Source organism: Poecilia reticulata, linkage group LG21, assembly GCF_000633615.1.
Source record: "Poecilia reticulata strain Guanapo linkage group LG21, Guppy_female_1.0+MT, whole genome shotgun sequence".
In the NCBI taxonomy this organism is placed as follows: domain Eukaryota; kingdom Metazoa; phylum Chordata; class Actinopteri; order Cyprinodontiformes; family Poeciliidae; genus Poecilia; species Poecilia reticulata.
The window spans coordinates 12024301-12044489 of NC_024351.1; the positions used below are offsets into that span (position 1 = coordinate 12024301).

The window sequence follows — 20189 nt, forward strand, 5'->3', positions numbered from 1 at the left end:
TTAATTATTCATTTCCAGTGCTGCAGATTCAAGCCCTGCTCCTGATAAACATAACTACAGAAAAAGCAATTTGGTTGTTGAAAAGATAATCAGAACCTGAAAGATATTTTGGACCACACAAATACGCTTTGGAATCTAGAAATGCGAAGCTAATGTAAAAGTAGGAAATGTGTCAAAACTTTATATGACGAGGTGCTCATTAGCAATTCTAATCTTGGAATATGTCAATAGTGGATGATTACGAAGTATATAGTCTGGATTAAAAAGCTATGCATTCTCAATGTTGACGGGAGAATCTCCTGAACAGCATGGAGGAAAATGTAGCAATTTCTTTAGAAGACTTTTTTTTTTAAGTCAAGTTTTTATATGAAATATGGGTGATACATGAAAAACAATATTATCTTTCTACAGTAGAGATATGACATTTACTGCAGTTCTTGCTTTAAACCGGGGATTCCACTGGACATCAGATCTGCATGTACTCAGTAATTCATAAGGAAAGCATTATTTTCTTAACAGACAATTCAGATAACAAAGTCTGAGCCACAAAATAGGAACAAACATTCTTTCAGACTCTACTCTGCTGTTCCTCCTGCTTGGTGACGATCACTTGAGGACAGAAACAAAGTGTAAACCAGATGTTCCGGCACATTCACAGCAGAATAGTGTAGCGGATTCTGTTCAGATGGGAAGGGAATGCCAACAATTTTCACACCTTCATGTTAGTTTAGTTCATCTTCACTCTGCATGTTTGAAGTTGGACTTAACTGAATTTGTTGATACAAATGATACAGCTGAGGCTGAATTTGTAGGCTTGAAGCACAGTCCTTTCACCAGCGACTTCTTTAGGTACACTGCTTGTTAGCATAACTAGTTAATCTATCACGTCTCAGCAAAATAAAAGCTTTAGGGATCTAAACAAGATAAGCACAACTGGCTGAAGTTAATACTGTTTGGAGGTAATTTGGCAGAATCCAATATGGTTGTTGGACTCAAAAGTGCTGATTTGCTGAATGTTCAAAAAATGGGCTGAGTGGTTTGAGACATGTTGATTTTTGCTTTTTATCTGCACGGTAAATTAAACCACTAGTGCATTTGAGCACAAACCCAAGTAGCCAATAGTCTGGCTGTTCAGTAGACTACTCTTTTCTGTCGACTCAGAGCACCATATTGTCCCCTGTTGTCTGAGTTGTTGTCATCTTTCCTCTGAGAGCCTTTTGACCTCTGTGACTGTTCCAGCTCTTTAGCCATGAGTGAGCCCACCTCCATTTACCAACAACAGACTCCAAGGATGACACCAGGGCACAGCCGCTCATTCTACTCGAAAGACGGCCAGCCTGTTAGCGTCTTCGCTCCTCCCCTTGTGTGTGGGAGAACACAGACAATCATTGTTGCCATTTCAGATCTTTTTGATATTTTCCCAAAAGATGAATTTTGCTGGCAGAGTACCGATCGCCACGACTTGCTTAGTATTGGTGTAGGCTTTCAGATCTCTGCTTAGTTGCTGTCTGGACGGGAGAGATGGACAGACTTGTTTGGAGGTAACAACTGTTTATTCATCAGCCCACACAATCAATCCTTGAGCACATCTTGTTGCACCACTGAGGCATACAGCCTTGAAAGTTTTATTACCTTCTCTGAAAGCACGCACAGAGGCAGACGGTGATTATTGTGTGGCAGTAGGAGGGAAGAAGCGGAAAAGGATAAAATGGAAATATTGAGCAATTGCAGAGACATTGCCAGAATCCTAATTAAGGATGGTGCCTAAAAGTATTGTATAGATTTCTGGATTCATTACTAATTTTGGCCAGTATTCCCTCAGAAAGCAGGATGAGTAATGGTTATATCATAGTTCATTAGATGCGCTGGGATTTTAGGAGCTTGGGTAGCTTGAATTACCTCCCCCAAGGCTGTTGCCCAAAGCTTCTCGTACCACCTTTATGTTCCGAGGAATCATTTCCATTACAGCATCATGATCCATATTTAGTCTATAGGATTCTAGTCAAGTACATGCCCTGTAAAAGCATTAAGGTGAGCTTCAGCGCAGAGTGAATTCAAAACCTTGCCTCCAAAGTGAATGGAATTAGAAAATTGAGAAGAGGCTGGAAGATTGAGGGAGATTTTTTATGCTCCTACTTTTCTAACGCAGCAAAGAAGGATTCTATTTGTAAAACATAAGATGGCGAGAGAGATGGGTTTCTGACATTCATGCAATCTAGCAGAATCCAGCAGAACAAATCTGGAGCCAGACTTTGAAGTCTCTGTCATTATGAATAGATTGACTTCAATCACTGCAGACTTGCAGTTCAAGCCAGGTCTTGATCACAGAGAATCACATTTTTTAGGATTTTGTGTCGTGTCATACAAGGCCATAGCAACATTGTGTGCATTTAAACATTTATAGGATGATTTTTGAAGAGTTAATAGTTTAATAATACATATTTTATAATACTTTACATCTAGAGATACAAATGCAGGATTCTGATTGAGGCCATAGACTTTATTTATGTTCTATCAATTAAGGTTTTCATACCTGATGGTAGATGAATGGTCTAGTCTGCTTCCTTTTCTTTTACATCGCCTTTTACATTGACATTCAACATGAATTATGGGGGGAGGAAAATCTTAGCTGATGCTTCACTGATGTTTTGAGGAGCTCGAGTTAGATGACATGACCTCAAAATTCTCCAGATCTCAGTTCAGTCGAGCAGCTGTGATATGTGCTGGAGAAATAATCCATGAAATCTCTACCTTTCAACTTACACGACTGAGTCAGGGTTGTTTTTGTAGAGAAAGGGCCACCACCACATCATTAGGCACGTAATGACACGTTCTGGTGCTGGAAGTAATTAGATAGTGTTCAAAAAATGGCTTAATAAAACCAATCTCAAGCTGAAAGCCATCAGTTAAAATGCCTTTGCCTCTGAAAGGTAATTTGCCTGATAAATGTTGGTAGATGAAAGATGTTTAAACCTTTTAAAAGCAAAGGTGCAACAAAAACAGCAAGAAAACTTTACTATTACTTTAGTAGGCTAATCATTTAAAGTGGCTCCACCTTGAGCATCAGCTCTCCATTATTATTCTCTAACTGAAAGTGCACTTAACGCTGTGTACTGCAGGTAAGACTCTGAATATTTATGCCTCTCTCAACGCTACCTAGAAACCCGGAGTTATACGCATGATCATGACTCCAAAGTGTTATACTCCTTCAACTGTAGAGCAGTTAGATGATGCTGTATGGTTTTACTCCCCGAAATTTAAATTTTAATCATTTTTTGTTTATTGTCTGTTTAGTTTTACTTTGACAATGGATTTGCTTAAGCAGCCTGATGACTCCTTAGACCGAGATACTTACTGGCGTTTACTCACGTGTTCTTAACAACAATTTATCTCAACCTTTCTTTAAAAAAAGTGGATGTTTTCATGTCATTTCAAATAGCAGGACTAAGTCCCACTTTGATCCTGAAGCATTTTGTGTGCAAGTTGAACGTTACGCAGGGAAAGAGCTTGCAAAACGTCCAAGCTTCTTCCGGTGAGGCTTTCTTGATTTATCCACATTTGTTTCAGTCTGTATTCCAATCCCTTTGGGAAAACCTCATTGACTTACTGTTGTTTAAGAGAAGCTGTCAAAATGAAGGTAATTTTGTTGTTTGTGAGTGCTGCAGATTCCTGAAGCCCTAGAGGGGCTGTTCAGCTATTGATGGAAATGGACTTGGCTTGGCACTGGACAAAGCACATTAAAGTATGCCTATTTGGCCCCCTTAATGTCTACTGCTGCTTCCTTCCTCCCCTTGCTAGCTATCATTACGCAGGAAGGGGGTGAGAGCGGCTGGGAGGACGGTCTCCGATTTCAGCTCCATTTGAGATCTGAGAATTAGCTGGACCAGACTGTGGAGCTGCCCTGTTGTTTAGATGTCTATTTGGCTTTGCATCCCTCTCTATTTATATGCTAAAAATGGGTAACTAATATAAAACCTGTGTCAGTGTTTGTAGAAACAGTGCCTGAAATAAGCTGCAGCCACAATTAGTTGTCTTTTTATGGTGGGCAGGGGAAGCAAACACTATGCGATTATGACATCTGTTGGTAATCTGGGAGGTACAAACAGTTTGTTCTGGAAATATTTGGAAATTAACTTGGTGGTTGTTGTTTTGACCATCGCTGCCAGTTTTGACGTATCACATAAGAATTGATTTTAAGTCTCTTGGGGGGATAGTTTCAGTTCGTGTCTAGTTTCCTATGAGTCATATCTCTTTAGAAAGGCCCCCATTGCATAAACCATTATTTCAGCAGAGAAACAATTTCAGATACATTTTTAGGCAGTGACAAAAACACTATTTGTTCCCAATTTATGGGAACAAATAGTTAACAACATTTTGAACCCACAAAAAAAAGCTATTATCTACAAACTGGCCTTGCAGTAATTTGATTAACCAAAGAATGATGCTTCTCTGAGGTCCTGAGGTCCTATCTTTATTAGATTTTTCCTTTTTATGGAATAATTTTAGGTACTCTTTGTCTCTTGTAAACACTTTTAGGTTTTGACGCATTTAGCTCACAGCCTTTCATAATTTCTCATTTTTTTCTTTGAGGGCAATTCACATTTTCTGTTAATGAATCTTAGTGACTATTTCTTTGTGAACTTTTAGCCTACACAGCTGCTCTTGTTTGTACCAAAACACTATTTTGTTGACTTGAGACCAAACTAATATATGGCAAATTTAGGATCAAAGCAATCTGCAGTTCATCTTTCTTCTTATTTGTAGTAATATTAATGTTTTGGTGCAGCCTGGCATTTGTCCTTATTAGAATGTGATATAGAATGTTAATATTACCTGAAGCTAAATATTAAGGTAATAGTGAGGAGGCCTTCCAGCCTCAAAGATTTTGAGCTCATCACTGAAGGGAAACATTCAAAAAGTTGCTCTGCAATTAGAAAAAGAGTTTTATTTCTGCAATGCAAATTAAAGTTTTTCCAATGATTATTGAAAAAGCACTAAAGATGTTTTTATGTGCCAAATTAATTAAAAAGAAAATTTAAAACATAAAAAAATAACAGTCCTTTAATATATGTTGCTTTTCAGAGATAACTCTTAATTTCTATTGAGATTGAATGAACATTATTTTACATCTACAGTTTCTTAAGGATATGAATAGTTTTGCTTTGGCATTTGTGTTGTTGTATCTAAAATGATAGGAAGTCTTGGAGGTTGATATAGGAATGCTAATTTGTTTCTCATCAATGTTTTTTTCCACTTAAAATATGAAAAATTAGGACCCTTGTTAAAACCCAAACACTTCTAAGCGCAGATGATGTGAGTCATTGTAGCTTATAACCACAGTTTGTTCCATAAGGTTATAAAAATGTTTGTCAAAAGCTCAGTTTTATGCCTCCTGTCATAGCAGCTGGTTGGATGAAATTGATGAAGGGTCGAAACAAAACATTTATTTGCACACATATTACCTCCAACTTTGCTTTCTGTTTGATTATTTAATTTGTAGCTTCTTTGCCCATAAGGGGTTAAAAGGTCTGCGTTAAGTTACAGTACAAAAAAAACTCTCTGTTAGTGTTTAGGTAAGATATTTGCTCCAAAAAGCAGTGAGACATTAAAACCCTTTCAGAAATCGTACCATGTGTCACTGTAAAACATCACACAAAAGCCTTTTTATTGTTCCGGAACAAGTTGATGTTTGTTTCATCCATGTAAGGAACACAGATCATGCTTCACAACCCAAAATTTTTTTCTTTTTGCTTTTGAGAATTTCTGTTTTCTTGGCATTCAAATCCTTCACCGACTGCACGTTTTAATCTCATTAAAGTTTTGAGACCAGTACTCTAAAAGCCAGTATGCTCTGTTCCTTGTATTGCAGTGCTGTACTGTAAACATGCCCATACTGCAGTTCACTCTGTGGGTAGAGGGACATCAAGCTGTGCAGAGACACAGAAGGGCTCAGTGAGGTGTAATCTCACATCCTTATCATTCTGTTACTAGCTGGTAAATGGAAGTGGAGTAGTGGTTTCTTTCCAACGCTGCTAACACTCACATACTTTGGTGTTGAGATCCTGCACTGGGGGGGAGTTGCTGGTGTTAACCGTGATCCTTTTGTCTTTCCAGGCTGTTACCACAGACCGTCGGCTTGCTCTACGTTGGAAACTACGATAGACCCTTTGCAACGATGAGGGTGAGAACATAAACGTTTTGCTTTGTTGGATTCGTGTTTATGCTGACGATCCAAAGAGCTTCCTTCATTCTCATCCACCTTCCGCCCTGTTTTGAAGTTAACCGCTTTTAATTTAAAACTTTGTGCTGAATCAGCCGATTCATTTGATTTGCCTAAACGATTTTTCTTTCATGAGAAGCTCATTGCAATTTCATTATTAAAAAAATAATTATATTGCTATGCTGACATCAATAATGCCAAAAAACGCAAAGCTATACACATTTGGTGTTGGTACAGCTACAATCTTAGGTGTATTTTTTGGAATTTTTTGTGATACAGCAACATAATAACATGAATATCTTTGGATCAGACCCATTTCTTTATAGTCTGGCTGTATTTTATGGTGTAGGTGATTCTTAGCCCCAAACTGAAATTATCTGCAGTTTTTAACAGGTTTTCATTCCAAATTTGTCCTGTATTTAGCTTCAGTCATCATCTTTAATAATAATAATAATAATAATAATAATCGCAGAGGCCTTCACAGAAAGGCTGTTTTTATACTGACAAGATTGACTATTTATTAAAAAGGTTAACTTCTGAAGCTTTTTATTTGACTGTGTTTTACTTAGAGGTCAGAATAAATGTGTTCCACAGTTGTACATTAATGTGCTTCTGTCCACCTCATAAAAACAACAAAACACATTTAAGTTTCTGGTTGTAACATGACAAAACATTAAAATAACATTTTATTTTGCTTTTTGAGCCTTCCCAATAGGGCATTCTACCAACAATAATAGTGCATTGTTATAGAAGAAGAAATATATTTGCACAAATATTCTTTAATATGCCCTTTTCATATGAAAAATATAAATATATGGGCTACAGGTTTAATGTGCTTTTGAAAAAGCTACATTTTGTCACAAATCTCTACAATATTTAATATAACATAGCTGTTGTTTGACTTTGCAAGAGGTTTAGAAATTCACCTGTTAAGCAGTTTCTGGAACAAAAACAAGTCAATGTCAAGTTTATGTATGTAGCACTTTTCCTTCACAAAGTGCTTCACCAGCCAGATGCAATTAAGGATAAGTAAAGTACATGACATTGGTACAATCAAATATAAAATACCGGTAATTATGCAAACTAAGCACGTGTTTGGGTAAAATGTGCTAAAAGAAGTTTCCAGTGGTAGCTGGAAATTTCAGTAACAAGTAGAACGTTTTTATTTGTTCCTTTTTTTGTGATTTTGATATAATTACAAGTTTATCTACGTTATTTAGCTTTCTACTGAACTAACACATCACCTCACATGCATACCGCGTTTGAAGACCAGCAAAATGATCATTTCTCCATACATTTTATCGCAGTCAGCAACAAGAATACAATCTTATCATTTTTTGCTCTGTTTTGTCATTTTTATCAACTCAAACTCCAGCAATCAGTTTCTCTGCAGTTTTGAATTTGGCAGCCTGATGGCGACATCCAAAGGAAGAGTAATATTATGATACATATGTTCTGTTATTACAAGTCTTTTCTGAAAATGTACTATTGTTGATGAGGTACTTCTACAGGATGTAGTTTGTTACTATTTAGGAGAACAATCCATTAAAGTTGCAGACTTCTGCTCCTTAGTCTGTAACCTGAAAAGTCCTGCAGTCCCTTGACTGTCTCTCCATCAGTTTTCATGTCACTATTTTCTAGTAAAATGTTGTTTACAGCTGAACCAAGTGCTAATCTGCTTTAAAAATTTATCGATTACATGTTAGCAGAGGACAAGAGGACTTGTGCTTTCAATCAGGACGCTGTTCCTGCTAAATCCAACACCTCTGCACACTGAGGGTGTGAGTTTGTTGTCTGCTGTGAGCCACCGCATTGTATCTTTGACATTGATCTCCTTCCTTCTGGGCATCGCAGTCATTTTGAAGCTCCGATTAGATGCAATTTGAGGAACATTCGGCTGACAGCTCATCGAAATGCATTTGGCTGCCGGTGAAAGAAATCAAGCCAACCTTTCTGTTATTCGAAAATATTACGTGATTTTCACAAAAATTGAGGAAATTTTTCAAATGTGGCTCCTTTATTGTGGTAATTTCTGTTGGTTCCTAAAGGAAATGATTTTGGAAGGGAGCTTTTAGATGGATTTGCTGGCCTTTGAAAACTCTTCTATTGCCGAAAATATTTTTTTACTTGTTTGCAATTTTTTAAAACCTGAATGAATTTTAGGAATAAAATAAAATCACCTACTACATACTGTTTGGTCTATAAAAGTGCATCTAATTTGTCTTGTGAATAAATTTTTGCTGGTTTTATGTATGTTTTATGTATGCTAAGACTAAATTCAATCATTTTGTTATACACCATTAGACCAGAGCTTTTACCATACTCGTTCCCTTAAATTGTCTTGTAAATTCCCAAATTTGAAGTCTGACCACACTGTGGGTCTAAGTTTCCAACTTGCTTAACTTAATGTGTTACAGTTAAGTCTTTTTTATAGTTATCTTATGTTTAAATCTTAGTGATCCTTAAAAAGATCTTATAATATCTCAAATTTAACCTACAGGATCCCTCAGAAACCATTAAGTTTGTTTGATCCTAGATGATTGCTCAGGGTTGAAAAACTCAACACCACATTATTAAGACAAGAAACGAGCAGAGAGAGAAGACATGACATGCAGCAAAAATCCCAAACTCACGAATCAAATCCTGAACGTCGGCATTGTGGACTAATATCCCCCATATGAGTTATATGATCTGTCTCTACACCGCACAACACCCTGAAACTCCAAGCACTTTAAAATGATGATATCAAGATTTTGGTGTGCCTTCACAAACCAGATGCCTTAAGAGAATTATGTTGTCGAAAACATTCCTTTGAAGTTTATTCCTCGCCTTGCGGCACACAACACGCTGCATGCGTTTTATGTTAAACAGAAGATGCGGCTGCATGAAAAATAAGCCTGTATTTAACAAGCAAAAAAAGTAATCCAAGAGGAGGTGCATTTCTCATGCATAACTATAACTACACAGTTTGAGCTTAAATGTTACTTTTAGACATTTTTTGGAGGCTTATGTAATATTTCGCAACAACTATTCCCTCTGTTTTCAAACTCAAAGACAGACATGTACCTCCTGATTTCTGTTGTTTTTGTACAGTCTGATTATTTTCTACTGTGCCCCCAGCGAGACATTTCATTGCAATTTGAAATCTGTGTTTCCTTTATAAATTCCTGTTTTTAAGCTGAGCAGAGAGCAGCTGAAACACTAATGTTTAATGTTGATGTCATTCAAAGCAAGGTGCTGTTTTTTAAGCACTGGTATTACTTTTTTTCTACGTTTTATTCATACACAACATACTAGATTTTCATTAAAATACGTTGGTAAAAATATTTTCTATTAGTCCTGTCTAAACCAAGAGTAAAAATGTAGCCTAATACTTCAGCAATCTGTTCAGGATGGAAACATGGTCAGCAGCACAATAGGTGTGTTTATTGACTTTTTTTTTAGTTGAGATGGATATATATTAATAAACAAACGTGTTTCTATTCCCAGGATAAAACATTTGTCGGGTCTAATGTTATTCTGAAGGTTGAAAGCAAAAAATAATTGAAAACTACTTATAACTGAAGTCCCTATTAGGCTTGAAATTATAATAAAATCCAACACTGTTAAAAATGATACTAAAATTGACTCAAATTTAAAATCCCTATTGCAGTTTTTTTATGAGACACTTTAAATCTCTTCTAAAGGCTTTACTTTACATTTCCTCTTTTTAGTCAAGTCTCAATGCTTTCTGGTGTCTACTTGCTCTGCTGGAGGTATATATGGCCTGTGAATACAGATTATTAATCATAAATAATCTGAACACTACCTGGCAGGCGTACCCACCAGTGACGGGGATAAGAGCAGTTTCCTAAAAAAAAAAAAAGCCTTGCAGCTTTGATGAAACTATGATGGGTTCCCAGCATGCACCTCCACGGCCAGGTGCTGAAATGATTTTGACTGTTGTTTCCTTCACTGAGCTCTCCAATTTATGTGACTCCTGAAGGCGTGACTCTCTCTGCTTCACCGTCATTTAAGTGTCATTAAAGTTCTTCAGATCAATTTTTATAGCCCACAGGCCTAATATATTAGATATAGGATTAAAAACATGGAGTACCACATATTTGAAAGTGGTACTCATAGAAAACGCTCTCATCAAGCTGTTTTTGAAAGCAACATGCCCATTTAGTTTGTAAAGTTTAAAGGACATTGTTAAGGTTTTGTTAAGGTGATATTGCTCAGAGCCCCTTGTTTACCTGACAGACTCGACAACGAGCTGAACTCCTGCTCACTTGCACTTCATTACCTTGTTTTTCACCTATTAGTCTCTGATTAAACAGTCAAACTGGATGTGAGAGGTAATGATCATCTCTACACACACTCAAAGTACGAGTCTGTTGTGTAATTGGTTAATCGGGAATCCTATTTGTTTTCTGACTTCCCTGATGTCTGGATCTTATTGGCCCAAGTAGGAACCCTGAAGATGATCCAGTCTGTCTGCTGGAGTTTTTTTTTTGGTCCAGCTTTCTTTATTTTCACTGGATGAGATATTACTGTTCGGAAGGCAAATACTGTATTCTGTCTGACAACATATATTAAAGTTTGAACATTGATTTTCATACTGTTCATCAGTGAAGTTGTTCCCTGGAAACCAGTTCATATTCACACGTCTGCATCTTATATCCTCTTCCCACTTTATACGTCGTCTCATCTTGTGTTCTTTTATTAAAATGGACCCGAGTGTCGCGGACCTGCGACTCTATTCTGATTTAACTTCAGAAAGAAACAAAAGTGAGTTTGGTTATAGGAAAACAAAAGACCTTTTCAGGAAAACGTCTAATTCTGAATGTCGACTCGTCTCTTCGGCACAATATACTGGATACCCAAGTGTTGCAGCAGTTTGACTAGATTAAGATCAGATGCCAAATTTTGAATGTACCGACATATAAATGCTTTCTATAGATGTTGATTATGTTGTCACAGATATATTACAAGACTAAGAGGTTTTTTTATCTGTAAGATGTGTTGCTATGGTAAATGCATGCTGTAGAAAGATAGAGAAAGTTACAGTAATGTCTAAAGCAAACATTTATTTATTTGTTTAACCAGAAAATTTGGCTCTTAAGATATTATATCACCTGAAAACCACAGTAGTCAAAACACACAGAAATGCATATTTACACATCTATTGAGACTAACCACAAAGTCATTAAACTAAAAACACTGCAAGCTAAAATATGTCAGAGTGTGCACTTTTTAAGTCATTGAAAAAACATTTATGCATAATTTTAATTTCTCTGAAACCTCAAAAAAGGCCTCATTACAGAAGGCAATTTGACAATTTAAGGCAAGATAGCAATAAGCCAGGGAAAATAAATTACTCTGCAAAATAACAGCTACAAATGGCGGAATATATTATCAAACTTAACCTTCTGCTTTTCTACAGATGTAATATGTAAAGCAGTTATAAAATTATTATAAAATTTCGGTCTCTGTGTAAGAGTGATATTTCTTGGAGTTTGACATCTTACATGGAAATGAAGTCTTTATTTAAATTATCTGATGACACACTGGCACTGAGACGCTACTAATGTGGCAGAACTGAGACTATGAAGACATTTTTATGTCTGGAATGATTAATGCTGTCATGGCAGTATGCTGTAATTCTCCAGCTAAGTTTCTAGAGATTGTGTTGATTTCACGTGAACCCGTACCCCCATTCCTGTCTTTAAAAGGAATACCGTATTTTCCGCACTATAAGGCGCATCGGATTATAAGGCGCACCTTCAAGGAATGGCCTATTTTAAAACTTTTTTCATATAGAAGGCGCATAGAATAGGCACTTCAGTTTGGGTTGCTGATTTGTTCCATACTCTATTATTACACATCCACATTTATAAAGAAGTATTCCCCGAGTACTTTATATAGTAGGCTGCCCCAGTCATTGTTTCACTGACGGTGTTGCGATATTGTGCCCAACTGCTTTCTGGGTAACACAGACCAACCGGCACGCTGCTGCCGCAGTCTCTGTCTCTCTTCCCCCACACCCCCAGGCTTTAAATGTATAGGGGCTGGTCCCTTGGTAATCCTAGTCGAAGCACCACAGATGAATATCTAAAGCCACTTTGTTGACATAAAGAATGTCAACAAAACAGTGCGACTCAGGTCGGCGAGGAGAGCCTTCCGCGACTGGGCCGGGGCGTGGCCGGACAATGGTCACCCTCCTCCGTTCGCGCACAGCATGTTGGTGGAGAACGTGGTGCTAAATGACCTGCAGACGGCCTGATTCTAGATGGTCGGTAGGTAGATAGGTCAGTCAAACTTTATTAATAGATTACAAACCAGCGTTCTGACAACTATCCCAGCATGCACCGCATGCTGCTTCTTCTACGGCTGAAAATGAAGTCGGCAGCTGCTTACCGTAGTTGCTAGACCTGTTGTGGCTCAATATTGGTCCATATTTAAGGTACACCGGATTATAAGGCGCGCTGTCGGCTTTTGAGGAAATTTAAGGTTTTTAGGTGCGCTTTATAGTGCGGAAAATACGGTAATATATTCAAACTACAAACCTCTACAGAGTGAATAATTCATTAAAATGCATTGCTGAATTGTTTGATGACTGAAAGAAAAAAAAAAGTTTCTCATCAACAGTACTGGCTTGAAGCCTGGAACAAGACAAAATGGGATCCAAATATTTTCCAGGTGTTTAAAATAAAGGAGAAAAAAAGGAATTAGTGTATTGAAACACGTTTTTATTTCCTTAGATAATTTACGCTGTATTCTTATATCTGAAAATATCAGTTTGTCAATCTAACATCCGTCTTTCTTCACGTAGCAGTTAAACCATTCTCCTGTCCATTCCTCCCTTTTTTCATCCAACCATTCTTGTAACATCTGTCTAATCATTCTTTCGTTTTGTCAAGGCTTTATCTGACTGCCCGTACTTGTATTCCTTCGTCTATCTGTCCATTTATTCTTATGTTCATTTATTCATGCGTCCCCCCCCATTCACCTTTCCAAGTGTTCATCCACTCATCCATCCATAGGTCTGTCTTCTCTTCATCCATCATGCATCCTTCTGTTCATCCACCATCTGTCCTTTTATCCATCCATTCGTCCATCTATACTTTATAACACAGTCTGAATTTGGTGTCACATTCCTAACTACAGCACCAGATACACACATGCTGTTGGTGCATTAATTCTGTTTTTAAACCATCCCTGCACTAGTGTTGCACAGACTTGTAAAGAGTTGGAATGTCCCTGATAACTGGGGACACACGTGTGCCGCCATAATGAGACAGATTTGGATGGATTAGGCACCAAGTGGTGATGAAAAATGGCAGCCAACATGTCACCCGTCAGCAGCAGGGAGAGATCCAGACTGTAGCTGCCTGCCTGCCTGCGCTGCCCTTCACAGTTTTCTGGCAGTTTGCTGCGGGAAGCTTTAGGAGAGCTCAGAGATTCTGCCGCTGAAAGATATGTTTGGCTCACCAGAACCTATCTTCATACTGACGTAAAAAACCAATCAAAATTTAACTATAATTACACTGTAAAATGTGATTTCTGACAGTCTAAACGTATCTACTCTCTCTCTATGGTCTGCATTCTTTCTCTCAGTTTCTCCCTTCCTTCCTCACACCCTATCTTGCTTCCTGTGTGAATTCGACACCCACTGCGAGCCCAGATGCCCAGCACTGTAGGATCACATAAGCTCTTACTTTGTAGTGTCTTGCCAAACGTCGGGGCTTCCCTGGCAGTGGCCGCTGTCACTCTCTGACTGGGAGTCACGGGTTCAGTTTGAACCCCGAAGGTCATCGTCTTTGTCATTTTTTTACCCGGCGTGAGTCCGTCTTAAATGAGGAGCATTATACTAAATCTTGTGCCTCCATTGTTGATTTTTTTTTAATCTTGTTGCTGCTGCACATTTTTGGGTGCCTCCCTTGTTCCTAGCAGTTCAGGGATTTACATTTTTCCAAGTTTCAACAATCCTCTCAGTGAGACACAGTCCCTTGACAAATAAACAACAGATGCTCAAATGTCTTCTTTGACTCATACTTGATCTTCAGTATCATGTGCCGCTTTCGTACACTTGAGCAGTGTTACAGTATGCAGCACTGATTTTTTTTTTTCCTTTGGTTTTCAAAGCAGAATGTGATGTAATAGGTTAGCGATCCTTTGTAGCTCAGTAGGTGGACCGGGAACGATTGGACTGCTTTGTCAGGAGCTGCATCAAAGCCAATTCAAAATGTGTTAGTGTTTGCATGTGCTGATGTTTCATTAAGGATAGAATATGTTGTATCTCTGTCACATTACAAAATAATTTGAGACCCTCACACAATGACTGGACACTTTTTTTATTTGTTTCAATTCGGTTCATTCGTTTGGCACTAATTCAGAACAAATGAGATCTAAAAGCAATTTGCCAGACAATCAGGCCCAATTAATTTCCACTTTAAGAATCCAACTCAGTTGAAATCAATTTAACATTAAGCTGCAGGTTTAATATACGCGATGACATTTAGTTGATCACTTTTTCAGTGGTAAAAAAAATCACAGATCTACATTAAGTCATTGCTTTTGCAGCAATGACTTCTCTTGATCAAACCTGGTGACAGTAGAATGGCTTTATAAGGAAACAATCTCAAGCAGGTTTATTATGAGTAGCTGTCTGTTGTGACCGTGCAATAAATGCAGAGAAGAAATCCCATAGAATTTTTAGGAAAGAGATTAATACAATTTGGAATAAAGCTGTGACATAAAGTGTGTAAATAGTGAAGCGCTGTGAATACTTTCCTGAATGCACTGTGCAATCAATCTGTCAAAATCTCTTGTCCACTTTTTTTAAAGAAGGGTTATTGTGTAAAATGAACTTTTTCATGTTACGTCCTCATCGAAAACATACCTGGGGTTTTGCAGCAGCAATTAGCAAACATCTGTTGAGCTCATCATATGAACTACTTCCCAGTTCATTGCTCCTGAGAATGGTTGTAAACAGCATAATAAGAGGCATTGTTGTGAGGACGTGCTGAAGGCGGCGTGTCGGAAAGAGCTGGAGTTTCTTAAAGGGACAGAGGCCCAATTTTAAGGCTTCAAATTACAAAGTCAGCTGAACTGAAGGTAATACAGTTACTTGATTGTGCTAAAAAATGGCATCATGTGTCTTCATTATACATAATACCAATAACATATAAATACAGTATTAGAATAGCTCCAGATATTGAAAATATTGTTGGTTTACTGAAGATCGAAGAAAGAAAAATATTGTAATTATTTTTGTGGTTTAAATGTGCAGAAAACCGACTAAAACCTGAATACATACCGATCACTGTTTCTTTACACTCCTGCTAAATATTGAAATTTTAACTTTTCAAAATAAAATTTACTTCAAATATACTAAGGTGATTTTAATTTTTTTTATCTTGAATGTCACAAATTTCCCGCTCGTTCAGTTGTCATTTCTCTGCATATTCATTCTGTTAACGACAGCCATCACCATTAAACCAGATAATCTAACAAAATATGTTTCATTTTTACAGAAACTAGAAAGAATAAAACAAATGAAACTTTTCCTCCTCTAGCAGTTTTCAATGAATCTCGTCTTTGTGTCTGCACAGGCAACCAAAGAGCTGAAACAGTACGACAACAAGATCATCGAGTGCACCTTCGCTAACAACAGCTGGGTGTTTATGAGGCAGAGGGTGGACAAAAGCTTCCCCAACTCCTATGACACAGCCATGGGTGAGCCTCTATTCCTTCCTCGTCTGCAGTTATTTATTAATACCTCACCTCCTCCTTTATCTGCAGCTGTATCAAAGTGAAAAACGAGCAGTCAGCCTGCGATTAATGGCTTATTTTATCAGTATTTTACATCAGGCTTTGCTCTCAGTTAGATTTCCCTGTTATGAGATTGCGAGCGAATGTGTGTGTGTGTGTGTGTGCGTGCGTGCGTGCGTGCGTGCGTGCGTGCGTGCGTGCGCGCGCGTGTGTGTGTGAAGGTGGCAGATGTTCTGTTGTGTAAGTGTGCACACCAACCCGTCAGGCCTCGCACTCTGTGCCCAGGACAAATTGTTTTCATCCGTGTCCTTTCTTTGAGCAGAGAAGCTGACATTTTGCTACATAACATTTTTCCCCCCCTTTTTAAGTAAATACCACCGCTGTAAACAGGTATCCAGGATATATTAGTGGCCCAAAAACAAGAAATAGAAAGCAAGGTGTTTCCATAAAGCAAGTTCAAACGACAGAGTGCATCCATCTGCAGAGCATAGACCCACTCAGCACTTTCGGGTGAGACTGTTCTTGCACAAAACTCAGAATGTAAATGAACTTTTTCAATTCTTCATCCGACATTTTCTCTCAGCTCAGCCTGCTCTGCTGCTCTTCATACATTATTCTTGTTTTTCGGCGCGCACCTACGTTATGTACGATGTGTCGTAAAGTACGTTAAACTTAGTCCAAGCGTAAACTTTGACGTGCGGACCAGTCAGCACCGACCTCCTGCTGAGCGATGAGCAGCGGCCACGGAAAGATGAAGACGCGAGGAAGATGAGCGATGACACAAACCGAGTCGAGGGCTTTAGACGATCGTTAATCCAGCCTGAGGTTCAGTCTGTCAGATTTATGTCTTCAGACATGCTGTCAGACCTTATCTGTCAAAAAATCAGATTTGGGTTCTGGATGGTGGAGGGAAGAATCAGCTGCTGTTGTCGGTTGTGTTTTATCACCGAGTGGTTTGTGGGTTAACGTTTGGTGTAGGGCTTAAGGCTAGAGTTTAAATTGCAGGGGTCAGTTTGAAAAAATATATATAATTCAACAATATTTGCTCCTTTTCTTTTTTCTAAATTCTGCCCTTTCCTAAATAAAATTAAACTTTTAGTATGTACCCCCAAAACTGATCTATTCATGTTTGTTGTTTGCATAATTTTACTAATACAGTAACTATACATGAGTGGACATTTCATACAGTTTAGGCTCACAGCTAGAGATCAAAAATCCCCCAGAGAGTGGTGACAGAAAAGAAACATAAGAAGGAGGGAAAATATGGAACAATTACAATTGATATTTTCATAATATTCAACAACAATAGCACTATTTTGTGTTTTCCATAAATGGTGCAGCCTTAGTGTAAATTGGCCAATCTCAATGTCCATGTTCTGAGATGCTGCTTGGTCCTTACAGTCTTAAACATTTTAAATAGTTAGCATTTATAAATGTAATTTAAAATTAACATGGCATTAATTCTTCTGTTTCTGTCTCAAAGAGTTATATTGGGGGTTACTTCACACTAATTCAGGAGGAAAAAAGCAATTAAACGTTTCGGAAGATGAAAAATCTTCACATGCATTGTTCTATATCATCTGAAAGCTTCTACGTAACCTTTCAGAGAAAATAAATGTATGTAAACAAAGGAGAAGATGATGGAAACGGCACACAGCCTCCCCGTCTGATGAACCTTTTTAGCACAGCATTTCATCTAAATGTTGACATCAGACTGTTGTACAAGGCAAAGCATAAAAACAGAAGCTGAAGCCATATAAACTTGAAGCAGAAGGGAGGAGAAATGCATTTAAAGCACAAACTAAATTGATTGTAGAAGATGGAAGAGAATATAGAGTTATTGGGCTTTAGATGCTGCTGCGGGCTGCGAGACAGCCTCGGAGGCCAGATGGCAAAAGTCTCTTTTATCAAAAAATCTTGACAGATATCTTTGCATGTCTCTGCAGACTTATAACACTTTGTTCCATTTAGCAACTGCAAATAATCATTAATGTGTTGTTGGTACCGTGGCTCGGTCATGAACGTGCCAAGGGAGCTGTGAAGTGGGATGAGCTATTTCTATGCATGCATAGTCTCAGAGGTAATGATCCAAATCCTGCTTCTTCTTTTTTTATAAACTTAATGTGAAGATGGCTCAAAGTATAAGTGCTGATGGGAGGTGAGGTTTGGTACAAAGTGAATTGGATTGAAAATTGTAAAAGTTTTCAATAATCTAATTAATATAAATGTGAAAAATATATGCTGATACCCCTAAATGAAATTCATACTTACTATAGCAGCACACCTGTGTGTAAAGTAGCATCTAAATCAGTACAGCTGATTACAGCATCACAAAGACTAAAGCAACACCTGAAAGGTCAGGGATAAAAGTGCGGAAAAGTTTTGATTATAAAACTGATTTCCAAGTTTTAGCATCATTTCATCCCTTATCCAAAAATGGAAACAGTGTGAAACCTACTGACAGACAGTTTTCCACTTACAATGACGGGTCAGATAAGAGACCATCAATCAGAAAAGTGAACAAGAAGCCAACCTGTACAGCTCAGGTGGAATAATCTGTTGATTCTTAAAGTAGCTATATATATATATATGATATATGGCTTTCATGAAAGAGTGACAGGAAGAAAGTTGTTGAAAATATTGCTGATAAATTGACCTGGATTTCCTTAATATTGGGAGATTGGCCCGACACGTGAAAAACTGATTTCCCTCCACAAAGGTCTGAAAAAGAATCTGCATGTGCCAACTTACTTTGAAAAAGTCATCAAGTAAAACACTTTTTAACAGACTACCAATTGTAAAATACTTCAAAAACAATTTATAATTTTATAAAAAATGATTTGCTGTGTTTTTGTTGTAACATAAAAAAAGATTAAAAGTTTACGAGTTGCACTACAAATGGGTGGAAAAGCCTGTCAGCATCTCTGTGATAACTTCCTTCCTGCTGTGCCCATTTGTTTTTCTCTGCCCAGCTGTCTGTAAAAGCATCCAGGAACCCGTCACGAAGGAAATCCTCTTCGAGTATCTGGACCGCTGCGCCCAGGGAGTCAACGCACAGAGCCGGAAACGCCCGTCTGACCCGGACTCTGCGCTAATGCCCCCTCCCCCTCCGAAAAGACCCAATTGGGCCGCGCCGTAACCCCTCCAAACTGAGCCCCTCTGGACTCCCAACCACACCCACAGTCACAGCGAACATCCTCATCAGCATCCAGACCCTCTACAGGAAACATTTCAAGCCCGTCTGCTGCGTCGCGTTTTCGCTTGTACATGTTTGGACCTCAGAGAAGTGACTGCCTCAATGTGATTCATCCATTTACCTTGTAGAAATCTTTGTAGCTTGAATTGCTTGTGTTCTTATTAAAACACTGAACACGATTCTTAGATTATTTTTTTGACTGTTTTCCTATTTATTTATTTTTTTTAATTCTGAGCTAAACAGTCAAGAAATGACTTTGTTATGACTAACACCTGATGAGCATTGTTTACTTTGTGTCCACCATTTCCTTGTTTTAATTTAAAAGAGGAGTAAACATAATCAAAGCTCAATCTGTCTTGATGCATTTAGTTTCCTATCAACTAAGATCTCAGCGTTTCAATTAAAATTCACAGGGTAAGTGTTCAGTGGAGGGGATATCTAGATGTTTCAGGTGTATAATTATGTAGTGGCTAAGGTTTATTTCCCAGTGATCTGCCTGACTTTATCTTTAAGGTGGTTGTTTTGCTTGAAAGGCGGCAAGTAAACAGAAACTCATCATTGCGGTATTTTTACTCAGCCGTTTCAGTCTCAGCAGCTCCCTGAAGGAACAACTTGCTGCTCGACAGGAAGGCAGTGGACCCTGAAAAAACTGCTCTGGAGTTGCACAAATAACACAACAGGAAGTCTCAGGTGTACAAAGTGCATGGATCCAAAATTTGATCCTGTCGGTGGGGAGCGAGGCTGGTCCACAGAGACCCAAAACCTGCAATATGCAACATCCAAAGGTCCCTGTAATAAGGTCCAGGACATGCTCAGATATTTGTTCTGTCTGTGAAAAATCAAGAGCTTCTTTTGAAAACTAAACATCAGTCAGTTGCCCATAATACTTTGTCTTTTCTCTCTCTATATATATATATATGTTACTCTTATTAACGTTTAGTTTTTTCCAAAAGCTTGAATCACAGGATCCAGTTTGAGGGGATCTTTATCTTTTTGGCAGCTCTCATTTACTGAGTG

At 38.1% G+C, this 20189-nt stretch overlaps 1 protein-coding gene across 1 annotated transcript in view; it reads left to right on the forward strand.

Moving 5' to 3' along the window:
• rngtt (RNA guanylyltransferase and 5'-phosphatase) overlaps positions 1–19522 on the forward strand; it is an 88245-nt gene extending 68723 nt beyond the window's left edge. The window contains exons 14-16 of the mRNA XM_008397448.2: positions 6115–6181; positions 15817–15940; positions 18949–19522. Coding sequence (XP_008395670.1) covers positions 6115–6181; positions 15817–15940; positions 18949–19115 — 358 coding nt within the window. The 3' untranslated portion in view covers positions 19116–19522. The remainder of the gene's footprint in view (positions 1–6114; positions 6182–15816; positions 15941–18948) is intronic.
• Positions 19523–20189: the final 667 nt, after the last annotated feature.